This window comes from Mustela nigripes, chromosome 1, assembly GCF_022355385.1.
Source record: "Mustela nigripes isolate SB6536 chromosome 1, MUSNIG.SB6536, whole genome shotgun sequence".
Lineage (NCBI taxonomy): Eukaryota > Metazoa > Chordata > Mammalia > Carnivora > Mustelidae > Mustela > Mustela nigripes.
The window spans coordinates 13,501,285-13,518,939 of NC_081557.1; the positions used below are offsets into that span (position 1 = coordinate 13,501,285).

General features: G+C 39.1%; 1 protein-coding gene across 1 annotated transcript; it reads right to left on the minus strand.

The window, feature by feature from the left end:
- Positions 1 to 4,812: 4,812 nt before the first annotated feature.
- Positions 4,813 to 5,748, minus strand: LOC132009829 (olfactory receptor 5AR1). Its single transcript, XM_059387864.1, has one exon. It carries the CDS (start codon positions 5,746 to 5,748, stop codon positions 4,813 to 4,815), a length of 936 nt encoding a protein of 311 aa, XP_059243847.1.
- Between the last annotated feature and the right edge of the window lie 11,907 nt (positions 5,749 to 17,655).

The following is a 17,655-nucleotide window of genomic DNA, read 5'->3' on the forward strand; positions in this document are numbered from 1 at the left end:
CCTATATTTTAATATCTGACTATTTTTTAAGAGTGAGGAGTAGATGTACTGATACTTGCTCTAGGATAATAGGCAAAAACAAAATAGTCTTGCACAAGAGGGACAACTGGCCACAGTTAGATTATTCTTTATTCTTACTGCAACCCCATGAAGCAGGTATAATTGGCGCCGTTTTGCAGATGAGAAGAGAGGAGTCCAGCAATTTACACAAGTGATGATTGATTTGTGACATAAAACAGTGTTTTCTAGGTTGGTTAGTGGCCTTTGAAGCACAGGACTGGCCTTAACAAAGGTATACAAAAGGAGAGATTTCATGATATCCTTCATTTCAATATGACTTGAACCTCTGGGAGGTGGGATAGGGAGGGAGACAGCTGGGATGAGGCTGAAATTGTAGAATTTCAGATGTCAGGTGTGGATGCCATTCACAGTGTGGATTTTATCATGGAATTCTCCTCTAGTGTCCTATCCTCATGAACGCCTGATCACAGTTAAACACACAGATCTCAATACAGCAACTCCCAGAGCCCTCAAATGGCTGCACGTGTTTACAGTGCAGTAGCTGTGAGGAGCAGTCAAATAAAGAGTTCATCACCCAACTTTCTTTTCATAAGCTTCTGAAGAGTGGGGCTGATCAGCAGTCCAGTAGCTCAGAGACAGAGCATTTCAAGGAGTGGGATTTGAGTTGGTCCTTGAAAAAAGAGAGAAATTTGGACGGTCTGAGATGGGGAGCTGGGACTATTAGGGAAGCACAGAGTGGAGAAGAGAAGGCATTTAGAAGGATATAGAGGGAGAAAAATGGGAGTGCCACTCAAGAAATAGTTTTGCAGGAGAATCTCTTGGACAAAGAGAACAGGAAGAAATCATTCCAGAGAGGTGATTTAAGGGAGAGGGCCTGGAGTGCCAAACAGAGGACACTGGCAATGTTATAGCTCCTGAGTTAAGGAAGAGGGTAACTATGGGCTAGATAAGGGATATCAGACCCTAGTTATTCCAGGCGTTCTTGCTAAGGCAGAGAATGAAGGCAAGGACTTCATTTTGGGTTCCTCCCCTAGGAGATAGAAAGCTAAATATGAGATTTATCCAAGCTCCATTAAGAAGAGCACACCATCTTAGGTCAGTAAACCTGCCTGAAGTTGTCAGAAGCTACTTGAATGTACCAACCTGAAGTCCATGTTGTTATACTGGTTTCCCCAAAGGTTGCTCTGGGGATGAATAAGGGACAGAATTTCAAGGATCAAAGAGGAAACTTCTCTTGAATCCACAGTGATAAACTCCCTACTCCCCAAGCAATAAATTCCCGTTTCCTAAATTTGTGTCTGATCTTGACCTACGTTCCAGCTTCACCACCAAATCCTTCCACGGACACCCAGGCAAATGGCCCACCCTGGCTTCCAATTTCTTTGCCTTTGTTCACTATGTTTTTTCCTTCTGCCAGTTGCTTCCTTCTTTAATTTCCAGGCTCTGCTTCCCAAAATAACTCACAAGCTCCCTTCTCCATAGAAATTCCCTGATCTCCCAAGAGGGAGTGTTGCCTGTGAGACTTCACAGCCCATTGTCTGCAATTCTCTTTTGGCAGTTTTTTCCCCAGTAGTATAAGACATTTGCATTTATTTTATCTCCCTATGGATATCAAATCCATGAAGCCAGGATATATATGTGATATATATAGATCTATCTATCTCCAAGTCTTAAGCAAAGATTGTTTAAAAAAATCTCAGCTGAAGTCACATAGCTTGAAAATGGAGGGAGAAGAATTTATTATTATTATTTTTTATTTTTTTTAAACAATTTTATTTATTTATTTAAAATAGACAGCAATAGAGGGAACACAAGCAGGAGAAGCAGGAAAAGAAGCCCTCTCTGGGAGGTGCCCCAGAAAGAAAAGAATTTAGTCTCAGCTTTATCTCATTCGGATATCTCCCCTCTTAATACACTTCTGCATCAATTTTTGCTTTCCAAAGCTCCCAGGAGAATGAGTAGGATTTTTTTTTTTAGTTATAGAAAATGTAATTTTTGGGACACCTGGGTGCCTCAGTTGGTCAAACATCTACCTTCTGTTCAGGTCATGATCTCTGGGTTCTGGGATTAAGCCCCATATCAGGCTTCCTGCTCAGCAGCGTCTGCTTCTCTCTCTCTCTCCCTCTGCCCCTCCCTCCCCATCATTCATTTTTTTTTCTCTCTTCAAATAAATAAATAAAATTTTTTAAAAATGTGATATTTGCAGTCTATAATAATATTCACTTGTTTGGGAAAACTAATAGGATTGATAAGGTATAAATACTAGTGTTTACTTTATTGATGAGGAGACTCAGGAACAGAGATCGTTAGGGGATTTATCTGATATAATTATTGATGGGAGTGGGAATGAAGACTAAGGTGACCCAACTTTTACCCATCTTTTTCTTGCCATTATAAATTTGATATGCAGACCTCCATTACCAATTACTTGGGAAAAATGAGTTTCCTTTCTATATTGCATCACATCGATAGCAGAATCATGAATATTTAATATATAAGTGAAGGAAAAATATAAACAACTAATGTTTATTATCTTTTACGTGCAGATTCTTTACAGAGTTGACATCACATCCTTTGAAAAATGCTAGAATGTAAGCATTATCTCATTTAATAGATGAAGAACCTTAGTCTGATAGAGATTCAGTAACTTGCCCAGGGGCACAGAGCAAGAAAATAGCAGAACCTACATGAGAGCTTCTTTCTAAATAGTCTAAAGTCTGAATACTTACCATTATTAGTCAGAGTGGCAAGGGTAGCCCTAGGGTCAGTTTTTAGATTTTATCATTAACTTTGGATACAGCAATCGATTAAGAAAAAAAAAAATGTCCTCCAGAAGGATGGTCACTAACTAGAATTGCAGAACTGGGATACAAAGGTCTCCTTGATTCTAAATCAACTACTCTTTCAATTCTAATGTATACCCTGGTTTACATTATAGTTGCTAATGTAGTTAATGAGATAGGAAAGCTCTATTTTTAAATTTTTTACACATCATGTAGATTTGCACATTAGATTATATTAAAAAAAAAAAAAGACACCAAAGCCTGAATCTCTGAACTATTTCTGGACCATCAGCTCTACATCTGTCCATTAGTTGCTGTACTTTCTTCATAACGTGAAACCAGAAATATGTTTTTAGAAATTCATGATAGGGCTGTGCAATTTTGCACCAGGTAAATTTCATCGCATGTATAATGATATCTATTAGAAAGCCTGGGTCTTTTATCCCGAAAACTCTTTTGTACCTTTCACAATGAATGGGAACACTATACACTTTAGGATAGTTCTTGTGTTTCCTTGACCTTTGACTATATGGCACTGGGAGAAGGAGACATAGCAACATTATTGCTGGGAAGTATTTGTAACTGATGACACCATCAGATGGAATTTTAGCATATCTAAGAAAAAGTTAGCATTCCTCCATCTCGGTCTGCCCACCTTACCTGTTGCTGATCCCTGACACTCTTGATTTTTAAGTCAAGATTGCAGAGAAGAGTTTGTCTCCTCTATTGTCGGTCATTGATACCTCAGGGTTAGTGAAACTATTCTTGGATAAGGGTCTGGAGATAATGGTGGAAAGCATGAAGAGTCCTGGTGCCCTAGGAAAAAGCTAGGGTTTAACTCTTATTAGAAGAGAGGAAGAGGGGGCACCTGGGTGGTTCAGCCGGTTAAGCATCGACCTTCAGCTCAGGTCATGATCTCAGGGTCCTGGGATCCAGCCCTGTGTCAGGCTCCCTGATCAGTGGGGAGTCTGCTTCTTCCTCTCTCTCAGCCAGTCCTCTGCTTGTGCTCTCTCTCTCTCTTTAATAAATAAATAAAATCTTTAAAAAGGTAGTATAGAAGTGAGGGTGGTGGGGCATGAGGGATTTAGGATGCGAGGAGTAGGACATTAATTCTACTAATCTTACAGACATTACAATCCAGCTAAAGTTGGCCTCAGGGATTGATCCAAACTGTCTCTTTCTTAGGATCACAGAGTCCCTGGGCTTCCCTGAAGGTTAAAATGATGTCAATATGTGAAGGTAACAAAACCCAGATGCCCATCTCTTTTGGATATTAGGCAAGGGAGACCAAGGAGATCTAATCATTATTAGGTGAAACCAAATGCTAGACAGAAGGGAAAACTGAGCACACACAATAAACAGTAGAGCCTCAGTCTGCAGCTCTTATTCTTGGGGTTTATATAGCTCATGATTTGGTCATTGGGGGCAGCAGTTTCAGAGAGCACAGTAACTGGAAGCACAACAAACTCCTCATTGGCAAATGCGTCTTATGATTTTATCCTCCAGAACCTGGCCCATATTTATCACTTAGAAGTTTTTGTTGAATATAGGAATACATATAGCTCAGCTCCCAGGCTGAGTTGGGTAATCTCTCATACAAGTTCCATTCCCTACATATTTGACTATATTTTCTCTGACTTGTTTTTAGAGTAGAGAAACTTTCAACATTTGGATCTGTCATACCTCATGACTGAAAAACTATAATTTAGAGTGGCTATTTATTTTCCCTTTCAAGTTTTGTCTTAGTTTCTAAGCAATAGGTGAGCCAAAGTCAAGTAAAATACAAATGCATCTAGTTTAGCATGCTTTTCAAAAATATTAATTTATATTTCCTTTATATCAGACTGTTAAGGGTTATAGAAAACCCTATAGAATTTAAGATCGACACTGCAAGTAGATGGTAGCTGAATTGTGTTTATTAGAAAGCTATCTGCATTTTCTATCTCCTACCACTGTCCTTTGACCACTACCATTTTTACATGTGGTCATAAGAAATTTTCATATTTTGTTACTCTTGACATTTTTTTCCAATTAGCTTTTTGAAAGCAGCTTTCACATCTTTGTTCCGTAAACTGTAGATCAAGGGATTCAGCATGGGGATGATAATAGTGTAGAACACAGAGGCCCACTTGTCTTGGTCCAGGGAGTAACTGGATGTTGGCCTCAGGTACATAAACATGACTGTGCCATAAAAAAGGGTGACACCAGTAAGGTGAGACCCACAGGTGGAGAAAGCTTTGAGGCGGCCTTCCGTGGAGCGCATTCTGATGATGGCAATGAGGATGAAAGCGTAGGAGATGAAGATGATGAGGATGGTGCTGAATTCAATGAAGCCACACAGACTGAACAGCAAGATCTCGCTGATGTAGGTGTCTGAGCAAGAGAGGGCTAAGAGAGGTGGGATTTCACAGAAGAAGTGGTTGATAATGTTGGAGCCACAGTAACTCAAACTGAAGGTGAGGGAAGTGTGGGCCACTAAACTCACCAGGCCAGCCAGGTAAGAGCCCAACATGAGAGCCAAGCAGACTCTCTTGGACATGAGCGTGCTATAGTGGAGGGGTCGGTAGATGGCCACGAAACGGTCATAGGCCATGGCAGCCAGGACATAGCACTCAGCATCCACGAAACCTACAAAGAAAGCAAACTGGGTGGCACAGCTAGAGAATGAGATGACTTTGTGCTCTGTTAAGAAGTCAGCCAGCATCCTGGGGGCAATGGCTGAGGAGTAGCCCAGGTCAACAAAAGAGAGGTTGCAGAGGAAGAAGTACATGGGTGTGTGAAGCTGAGAGTCTGTTATGATCAGGATAATCATACCAACGTTCCCTACTACATTGATCAGGTAGACCAAGAGGAAGACCACGAAGAAGATGGTCTGTAGCTGGGAGTCTTGAGTGATGCCCATAAAGATGAACTCCGTCACCACGGAGTGGTTTTCTTTATCCATCTTTTCAATTTATGTGTGCCTGGATTTGATTTATTGCCTGAAGTGGTTTTTAAAAATCTTCCCAGAAATCAGATTCTGTGACCCATAGGGTAACTCAAATGACTTTAGTGAAAGTGATGAAAGTGTCCTCTCTAGGTGCCCAGTCAAAATAGAAGATGTTAGGATTGTGGGGATGGCAAATTCTGCTTCTCCATGGACCTCGATTCTCTGAGGCAATTTATCACATGCTACCAATTGTTTGATGTTATCTGTGCAATTATCTGCCTTGTTAATTAGTAAAGGACTGTTTTGAGCATGCCTTCTTTCTTTCTAAAACAAAGCAAATACGGACACAAATCATGAATAAACATTAATTCTCTTTGCAGGTAGGCACAAAAATGAAAACTAAAAATCCCTCAAATCTCGAATTATAGCATATGACACACACACATATGCACACAAACATACACACACGGAGAAAGTAAAATACTTGGAGCAAAAAGTGAGCAATATTGGAAAAGGTAGTTGGTAATAATAATTAAAAACAAAACAAAACAAAACAAAACAAGATTTGCTGAGTGCTAACTCTTTGCCAGACCTTTGAGTGCTTCTACACGTTACATAATTTCATCCTCACAACTCCGTGAAACGGGTACCACCCTTGTCTCTATCTTATACCTGAAAAGAATAAGGTTAGACATTAAGTAATATCAACAATGTCAGGAGCCAGTAAGCAGCAGAGCTGGGTTTGTCTGAACTCCAGGGTTCACTTCACTTTATTGTCTTCTGTGTATATTTGGTTTAATGAAGGTTATACCTCTTTATTTTTGCACCTGCATTTTGTCTTGCTGTCTTGCCTATCAGGCATGGACACAGAATTAGTCCTTTCATTTCCCTAATACTTAGAAGCACCCAGGGATTTGGTGTGGGGCATAATCAGGATGAAAAAACAGCTGTGTCTTTGGACAATTCTATGGATTAGCCAACAGGTTGTTCCATAGCTTAGTTCAGAGTTCAGATTCAGGAATTCTCACTCAGGGGATAGAGAAAGCATTATCCAACTCTGTGGCCAGACAGCAGCATATATTAACTTTTTCCTTTGTGGTTGGATGAATATTCAGTCTACTGAAGAGTTGTAACAAGAAAGTGGGCAAAACCACACCACACCAAACCAAATCAGGACAGAACATGCAGTGCTTTAGAAATAAGTAACATTCTCTATTAAATCTGAGGGAGAAGTCAGCTGTATCTCCTCTATCTGGTTTACTGCTTAAGAAAGACAGGTGGGATGCCTGGGTGGCTCAGTTGGTTAAGCAGCTGCCTTTGGCTCAGGTCATGATCCCAGCCTCCTGGGATTGAGTCCCACATCGGGCTCCTTGCTCCGCAGGGAGCCTGCTTCTTCCTCTGACTCTGCCTTCCACTCTGTCTGCCTGTGCTCGCTCTCGCTCACTCTCTCTGACAAATAAATAAAATCTTTAAAAAAAAAAAAAAAGACAGGAAAGCAGAGTAGTATAATGTGTCTTTCAGGGGGGGTGTGGACATTTATAACAGGCTATCTTAAATCCTAGCATGGTTGAAAGTAGTGCTCCCATCTTTCAGTTTCTGCATAGAATATAATCAACTGCAATGAAGAAGGGGCCTAATAGTGGATAATCAATACCATATATTTGCCTGAGAGTGAATATAGTTTATAAAATACTTTCAGACTCATTCTTAATATAATGTGAACGTATGCATCATTTCATACATCAGGTCAATTAGAAAAGAGAATAAAAAGAGAAATCTTGGAGAAATTATCTGAAAAATACACTTCTCATAATGAATTTGTACCCATACTATGGAAGGGACTTTAAAACTCATTAATGAGAAAACAAACAATCCAAAAGGAATGGGCCAGACTTAGACGCTTCAGCAAAGAAGATATATGAATAGCAAATAAATGCATGAAAAATGCTCAACTCTTTTGTATTAGGGACACATGAATTAAAACCACAGTGGGATATTATTACACATTCATTAGAATGTGTAAAATTTAAAATTTAAAATTTAAAAAGATGAACCATACTAAGGGTTGACCCGGGAGCGGAGGAACTGAAAATTGCATCACAGTTGCTAGGAGTATAAAATACTACAACCACTTTGGAAAACATCCAGCCATTTCCCCCACAAAACACCAAACCTGGGAACAACCCAAAGGCCCACCCATAAGTAATAAGATAAACAAATTTTAGTATGTCCATAAAATAGACTACTACTCAACAATTAAACAAACAAACAAACAAACAAACAAACAAAAAAACGATTGATACATGCAATATGATGGACGAATCTCAAAATAACTAGGTTGAGAGAAGAGAGCTAGACCTCATGCTATCCCATTTCTAAAAATCTAGAAACTGCAAGCTAATCGATAGTGACAGCCAATCAGTGATTGCCTGGGTGGAGGTGTGTGTGGGAGGAACAGTGTATTTCAGCTATAGCTCAACAAAGCTGTTAAAACAAAACAAAACAAAACAAAACAAAACCAGCAACAAAGTACTTGTCCCTACTTCAGTTCCTCTCGTTGTTACTCTACATGGATGAGTATGTCACTTCACAGGTTATATTAATAAGGAGACCTGTGAAATCACACAGTGAGTTGGGAGCAGAACTGGCAAGTGAGTCTGGGACTACCGATTTCATACACTGCACTGTGTTCATTTTTTCTCACTGCTTAACCTAGAAATAGGGAAGTAACCCATCATGAGAAGGATATAAGTGGTCTACCTTAGTCTTCCCACTTCTCAGCTTGTTCTTTCCCTTTAGCAAAAAGGGAAAATATTGCTATTATTGCAATTGGGAGGACTCATTCTGTCTAACCTCAGTTTTATAGAGGAGGAGACAGACCCAAACATCCAGCTTGAAAGTACAGGGGATGCCAAGCTGCAGTTGTTTTAGGAGTAAGAGACTCCTGGTCAGGATGCAGCACGGGGCTCAGGAATGATCTTCAGGGGAGCATGTGTCTACTAATTCATTTCAGTCAATTGGAAAATGGGATCAGAAAGTCATCTTTCCTCCCTTATAAATTCAAGTTCCAGTTTAAAGAGGACGTGCATGAGCAGGGATTTCACCAGTCAGAAAGCACCCTGCCCATTCTTGCTTATAGCGGACAGACAAATTCAGGCTTTGCCACTTACTGCTTTTGAATTCTAGCACATTACGCATCTACTTAGAGTCTCAGCTTTTCACCTATGGATGAGATTAATGTCTTACTTAGTAACTTTCTTCAAAAAAGTTGGTTAGAGTATGTGTATATTCTATCATCTGTCTACCATCAATCAACCAGTTAATCAATAATCCATCAATCATCTGGTAGTAAATTCAGTGATTGTCATGTGCTAAATGCTTAATTCAATTGGCAGTTGTGTCAGTGCAACTGTAACTGTGTAAGACTTAACTCAGTAGATGATTGTGTGCTCACAGCTTCCAGAAAAAAAAGTTCCCACACTTATTCCATACATGGATGTATCATGGACTGCTTTAGGCTTTAGTGAAGGTGTGATTTTAATTCCACAGTATTAAATGACAAAACAAGTAGAGATGAGGCTATCAAATTCAAAATCAGAGTTAAAAGAAAATCCTTATATGTAGATTTTTAGTTTTGTGTAGCTAAATGTCAACCGATCTGACTCTTGAAGAAATAGTAGAATAGTGAATAAATAAGTATATTCCAAACTTGTTAAACTCTTTTTTTTTTAATAAAAGGTCAGCAAAAGTATTGTCTTATAGAAACAAATATAAGACAAAGATATTTTAGATTTCTATGCATCACCTGCTTTTGCATGCTTCTATGAAAAGAATTCTGGAGTAAAAAACTTGTTGTTTTTCTACTTTTGTTGTTGTTCTATTTTTTCCACTAAGTAGTGTTTGAGCTGATGAATTGCTACATTAGATGCAACTTACTTATCTCTGAAATGAATGGGGTGAAGAATTTAAACTCTGTGTAACTTTCCAATTCTAGCCTTTTCTGAGTTCGTACTCCTTATGAGGTACCTGAAAGCCAAACCCATAGTCCATGTCTCCTCTTGAAATTTTGGAACTGCATGGACCTGAAGCCAGGCAAAGCCATGCTGAGAGGAGCAGGGGCGGGGTCATGCTCCACTCCTAAAAGGTCATCTCTCTCTCTCTGTTCCAGTGCTGATCTGTGCTCTGACGTGTTTTCTACCTGATGGTGAGAGGTTGACTGTCTCCTCTTCGCTTGATGAGTTACAGTGAACACATATTCTGAGAAGGATCCGAAGACAGTGTCTCACTCAGGTAGCTGTGCCTGAGCTCCTTGCTCACCCACCTTTGCTTCTGTGTGCAGGAGCTTTATTAGGTTTCAGAGTCCCACGTTATCCCCAGAGGAAAAGAGATGACATGATTTCTGCTCTCAGGGGAGACTGGAAGAGCTGATGAACGGTCACCCCATGAGGAATTCATTCCCTGGGCCTTGAACCTTAATGTGAAAGAGGGAAACACAAAGGAATTCTTTTCCACCACTCCAGGGAGTGGTGGTGATTGAGAAGAAGAACAGCTTAGTACAGCACTGTTTTTCTGGCCCCTAAAAGCTCCCTACTGGGTGTAATTTTGATGGTAATTTTGAAAGGTCTGTTGATGCCTGCAAGTCCTTTCACAGAGGGTGATACCTTCCATGTTTTATGGATTAGCCATCTTTATTTATTTATTTATTTATTTATTTAAATATTTATTTATCCATTAAAAATTCCATTTATTTATTTATTAAATGGGAGATGGATAATTAATTAATTAATTAATTTGTGTGTGTGTGTGTGTGTGAGAGAGAGAGAGAGAGAGAGAGAGCATGAGCATAAGCAGGGGGAACAGCAGAGGCAGAGGGAGAAGCAGACTTACCAGGAAGCCTAATGTGGGACTTGAGCCCAGGACCCTGGGATCATGACCTGTGCTGAAGGCAGAAGCTCAAATGACTGAGCCATCCTGGTGCTCCTGGATTAGCCATGTTTAAAGCAGACTTTTCTCTGAGAGAATCTGGCATAAGAGTGGTATACCAGTACATGCAATGCATAGGAGAGATGACACATGAATCGGTTTACCTTCCCATTACAGGAAGGAAAAGGGAAGTGAGCCGTGGTAAGATTCTCGCTGCCTACATGGTATTTTTTTTTTTTTTAAAGGTGCTTAATTTGGAAGTGCTATTTGACTTGAGATAAAATTCATCCTAAAAGAAGAGATTCAAGAATAAAATTTAAAAAGCTAATTAAAAAAACAAACAAACAAACAACCTTTTGTGATACGTTTTCCTATTCTTTTACTTTTCAACCCTTAACCCTGAAGTGAGCCCTTGTAGGTAGAAGATGGTGGATCTTTTTTTTTTTTTTTATCTGACTTTCTTATCTGTATTCTTAAATCTTTTTTTGTGATGAAAAGTTAATGCCTAATACCACTGACATATTCACTTATATTTATTATTAAGTCAAACTTTTCTCCAACTGCATAATAATCTATTGTGTAGAGGTACCATTGTCTATCTATCAAGTATCCTGTTGATACACATTGAGTTGGTTCTAATCTTTTGCTATCAGAAGAAAAAAATGCAGTGGTGCCTGGGTGGCTCAGTTGGTTAAGTATCTGCCTTCAGCTCAGGTCAAGATCTTAGGGTCCTGGGATCCAGCCTCTTGTAGGGCTCCCTGCTCACTGGGGAGTTTGCTTCTTCCTCTCCCTCTGCCCCTCCCCTGCTCATGCTCTCTTTCTCTCTCTGGAGCACCCATGCGCTCTCTCTCTTTCAAATAAATAAATAAAATCTTTAAAAAATGCAGCAATAAATAACCTTGGGCTTACCCAGTTATCAATGATCTTTTCCCTACTGTTTTGAATTGGATTTTAATTTCATTTCCTATTGTCTATATGTGTATTATTCTATTCTGTTCCCTTGTTCTTTCACCATTTCATACAATTCATTCACCAATAATTTTTTCAATTATAAGTGCCCTTAAACAGTGATATAATCTAGTCTCCATGTCCACTCCTTCTCTTTTGTTTTATTCCAGGGCTTTTATGGCTATAATGGAATATTGTTTTTAATCTTTTATGTAAACTTTATAGTCAACTTATTTGGGAAACAAATTTGAGAATATTATTATTGGGACTACATTACATTTATAAATTAACTTAGGGAGAATTGCCACATTTATACCATCAGGTCTTGCTGTCAAATAGTGTGCATTTCTTCATACTTGTTCAAGTCTAGTTCTGTATCTTTTACTCTTTTTCTTCACAGAAGTTTTGAATATTTCTTATTTGGTTTATACTTAGATCTTTTATGTTTAGCAATCAAAAATCAGGATCTTCCACATAAATTTTCTAACTGGAGATTTGTTTGCTTGTGAGGTTATTAGGTTAATTTTACATTTTATTAATTCAGTAAATTTTCCATTTTTTAAAATTCATAGTACAGTAGTAGTCAAAGTAGCATGTTTATGTTAGGTGTGTTATAATGTATTTGCATCTTCTGCTGTCCAAATAAATCTTTAGTTAAAATGAAATGAGCCTCCAAAGCTTAACAAGAGAATTCTCATCTCAGTTTTGCCAGATTATATAAAATCTGTTTGTTTGAAACTCTTGGTGGCTAGTGAGTGGCATGTAGCTATCCCCTGGGACAGTGGACATGTATTCTTTCAGAAACGAAATGACAGTTTTATAGCAAATAGTTTATGCTGTTCCTCTATGTCCCTGAAATGGTATTCATAGATGATTTACCTTCACACATAACTTAAAGAGGAGAAATAAAAAGAAAATAATTTATAACACAAGACTTTAGTATTGATTGATTGATTGATTTTTTTGTTTTATACTTGAGATATACTTGCATTCTGTGGGGCAGGAAGAGTTCTTTGTTGTTAGGGAATGTACTGCACTCTGCAGGCTTTTAGCATCCTTGCCCGTACCCACCAGATTCTATAGTGTAGCCTCTTCACTGTGACGACCATCAATTTCCATAATGTCTCCCCGAGGAAAAACACCACCTCCATGGAGATCTTTCTGAAATGCTAGGCATCTGTTATTAAATAGTAGTTCTCAATTAAGGAGTGATATTGTTTGCTAAGTTAGACCCCTAATATCTCTACTGATATTTAGATGCATTCTTTTCTCAGCAACCAGCACCACCCCCAGAGAAGCAGACCCAGTGGGAGATGGATATGCAGATCCGGACAGGCTCTCAAAGGAGTGGATCCTGCCTGTCCACACTGATGAGGGCGATCTTCTTTACTTTGCTGATGCACATGCTAATGTCTTCCTGGGGCACTCTCACAGACACATCTAAAAACAGTGTTTTATTAGCTCTCTGGGCATCCCTTAGCTCAGTCAAGTTGGCATGTAAAATTACCCATCAGGAGTACCACAGATATTCCTCCCAATTAATCAGTCTTGTCCAGAGGATGTCAGAGAAGTCATTAGTCATTATTGTGGTTGATGTGTTCTTTGTATTTAACAGAAGGATGTTTTTCACAAACTCTTTGCTACTTTTGGGCTGTGGTAACACAAAATGGTCAGCAGTGCACATTCTGGAGTGAGAAAAAATCATGTTCGAGTCCCAGGTCGAGTGTATTAGCTATTTAGACAAGTGACTTCTCAAGGCCCTAGTTTACTTGTCTTTGGTGAAGGTGCTTAACAGCAGTCTGAAAATGCATCTGTTTAGGAGGACACACAGCAAATAGTACACACTCAGTTAATCTACTAGTTGCTATTATTGCTTAGCCTTACTCTCTTCTAATTATGACCTGGGAGATGACCATCTGGTTGTAATTCATATTAATATACAAGCTCCTCTAAAGGGGAGGTCCCATCTTTACAAGTTAGTGTGGTATCTATTAGTTAATTTTAAAGCTTGTTGCCTGCCTCCTTGGGCTTTATGGTCCCATGGCTCTTTTTATTTTTTTAGATATCTTTATTTATTTATTTGACAGAGAGAGAAAGAGATATCAAAGTAGGCAGAGAGACAGGCAGAGAGAGGGAGAAGCAGGCTCCCTGCTGAGCAGAGAGCCCAATGCGGGACTCGACCCCAGGACCCTGGGATCATGACCTGAGCTGAAGGCAGACATTTAACCAACTGAGCCACCGAGGCAGCCCCTAGAATTCCATAGTTCTTCACAAAAGTTCATTGCAAGCTGTCAGTGAGTTATCTTTTATGACACCAAGTTTATATTCTAATATCTGGTGTGAATTCTCAGTGCTCCATGAAGATCACATTGTACCCTAATTTCTGATGGTTCCCATCTTGGTGGCAGGGAGATAGAGCATCATCTGGTGCTTCCTTCAATGACACTCAAGCTAGGATTAGAAATGAGTTCTCTTCTTATTCTGAAGATAGTTGAGATTTCCCACTCTATAGCTACCTCTGTGCATTTCTTCCAATCAGACCCCCCACCATGATCCAGGGAGCATAATTTCTTAGATATATACAAAGTCCTTCCAGAAGGTGGAGGTAGAGCTAACCTGCTATTTTGTGGATTCTTTCAATGCTCTTAAGGGAATCAGACCACCACCTGTTAGGGGAGACATAAGAGGGATGTTTAGTGAGGGCTAGAAATATGGAACTGGAAATTCATTTTCCACTGGTCCCCCTAGAGCAAAGGAGCGACATGTGAAGAGGACAGAAGATTTCCTTAGCTTCAGGGGGAAAAACAAGTAGATTAAAATGAGATGACATGAGGGATGCAGTCCCCAGGCATTAAAGAACAAGCAATATATCCTATTTAAGATACTTCAGAATGCTTACTCCAGAGTCTGGTCCAGAGACTCTACAATTGGAAATAATTGCAAACAATATTACAGCTGCACTGCAGTGATGTATTCCATATTTTAAAATGTATTATACTCTGGTATAACAAATTAGGATTTTTATTTTCAAGGAGAAGTAAGAAAGAAGGCAAAGTAATTCTCTTTTGAGAGGGAAGGTGTGAAGGGTTTTAGTGATCTCTGTAGTGGGTGATGCCTTAAATCCATTCCAGTATCTTCTTCTTGATGTGGGAGAATTGATGAATGCCTTCTCTGAGAAGAAGGTTTGATTTGTTTTGTTTTGTTTTTGGTGAGTTTAAACATTGGACAGAAACGAGCAAAAGTACCAAAAAGAAGTCAAGCGGTCAAGAAAGGTCAGGAAAAAATATAAATTGTTCTGCCCAAGTAACTTACTGATCTGAAGAAAAATCCTCAAGGCTGCACCTTTTTCCAACTACCTATATACCCAAAGCACCAGGAGCACTGAGAAGGTAAGAAGGTATGTTAACTAAGTTCTGCTTTTCTTGCGATAATATTTGTAAGTCATTAAGAGAAATATAAGCAGTAATAAATAATATGATTTGAAGGCCTTTTTAAATGCTAGAAATTCTCAGATCTCACTATTGTTTTCAGAAACTCCTAGGAATTGAAAACTTTTGTTAAGAATCTCTGGACTGATGACCGCAAAATCTCAGCAAGGAGGTTATGGGGAGGGTGTATTTTCCAGGGGAGAGTACAGATGGTAGCATGCAATTCGTAGCAGCAGGTGCAAAACAAGTGGTATTTTGCTAATAATGCAAATAATGAATGCGAGTTCTAAGAAAGACAATTGTCAGCTACTGCAACTGAATTTTCTCTCTAGGAGATATACATTTTTTTTTTCTTTCTGTAACTAAATGTATTCTAGTATATTAATGAAGCCCTAATAATTATAATAGCAATTGTTCTGTGTATTAGTGCTCACATTTGTTATTGATGGGGCCATTCTTAATAATCTCAAATGCTAAGAGAATGAGAATTGCATTAGTTGGGTATAAATTAGATTCCATTAGGTTAATTCTGTAACTCTAGGAGAGTCACAGATCTTTTATAGCTCCAATTTCTCATGTGAAAAATGAGGATTATAACACTGCCTGTCTCACAGGATTTAAATAAAATATTGCAGGAAAAGTACTTTACACAGTGCCTGTAGAGCACAGGGAATGCGCAACATACTTTAGTACTTAATTCATCATTACCTTTCTTTGTGTCTCTAGCGCACGCATACACACACACACACACACACACGCACGCACGTGCAATGTGTACTGCATTTCATTTATTTATTTTTCACTATTGCTGATAGAATAGTCCTCTCTCAGGGAAAGTTTCTGATTGAAGATGAGAGAAAACGATCCATTTCTTCTTTTTATTTCCTTCTGGGGGTGGTCTTCTTTGAAATTCAGACAACAAGATTATTCCAAGGAAGAGGGCTTGGGCTGTACATCTGTCCTATGAAACAGGAAGACGGGGCAATGCAGTATTGAGGAACCACCATAACTTGGCCTCAAACCCAGGATTGTTCTAGTCCCAAATTCACCATTCTTGACTAATAGCCAAGAAAACCTTACACTTCACTGACCTCATCTAACAAAAGATAATATTATTAATACTTGTAGGGTAATAGCTGCTTATCTCCCGCAGGGATTTGCCGCACAGCTAGGGTAAGATAATGGGTGCACCGATACTTTGAAAGCATTCCAGTACTCTATCACAATGGCGGGTTTGATGACTGGTGAGGATATGGAGTCTCTATCCTCTTGGAAACCAGCTGGAGCAGAGCAGGGATAGGCACTTCTGAGTATGGTAGTGTCTATGAGAATGGAATCAGTTTCTTGCCACCCTTCTCCCCAACGGGGCTCAAGATCCATGATCTCCAGAGTTAGCACAGAGTAACATTGGGTTACTTTGGTCCCATGTTTTAATTTTAGACAGTATCAAATAACTTCCTGTTGTGAATGTTAAAGGATTTAACATTGGGCTATGACTGGACAGCTAACCCAGGACAGTATTATCTACTGTTCAATAATCTGAAGTTGTGGAAGGGGTAGAGGGTTAGGTTTGAAGTGGGGAAGAATTCCACTGGAGCTGTTGACTTGGAAGCTCTATGCTGGGTTTTCTTTTTTCCTTCCCCTCCCCCTCCTTCCCCTTCCTGCCTTCCCTTCTTACTTTTGCCTTGTATTTGGCTTTTTTACACTTTGCGTGGGGTGAATCTAATTTTCATTTAGATGGCCTGGCAGTGCGTTACTCCCCCAGTTCAGCCTCGTGACTGGGAGATGCCATGTGCTGCTGCTGCTGTTTTCTGGGTCTGATATAATCCTGTGAATCTGAGTGTTAAGTAGAGTTCTCATTGCTGTGGCTTATTCTATTCCTTTCACCTCATTCCTGCAATCACATTCTCTAAATATTGGAGGGAATTATTCAACGCTCTCAATATTTAACCAACAATTTATCCCCTCCTGTAGATGCTGATACTGGGAAATTCCAGCAAGGTTGCAATCGTGCTAGTTGCATGCAAATTTCCTCTGTTTCTTTCCTTGGAATATCAGTTTTTAAAGATACCCCCATCCCCAGAAGATTCAACTCTTTTCTTCTTGTTTGGTACTTTTGACTAATTTTACTAACTTTTGCTATTTTTTACTTATTCCATTAATACTGTGGAGGAACAGGCAGAAGCTTGAATTCATTTGCCATCTTTCTCCAGAATACACACACACACACACACACACACACACACACACACACTTACCCACCCCTAGAAGGCATACATTAATATATCAACTAATATGCTAATATATATCAACAAATTTATTTGTCATAAATAATGAAGCGAAATACATCTTAAAGATAAGTTCCTATAATTATCCAATAAATGTCAATGCTAGAAGTGCTCTTACTTAATGGATATATTAAGTCACTCATCTCAAGGTTATTAGTTAGTGGACAGTACACCTAGAACTTAGCACAGTCTTTTGATATCTTTTAACTTGACATCATGTCCAAAACACTTGTAGAATGTCTATGTATATATGTCAATAAAAGATGTTTATGGCTCTATCATGTATTAATCTGACCAAATTGCCATGTTTCCCCTTCTTTCGTATTGCAGCTGTA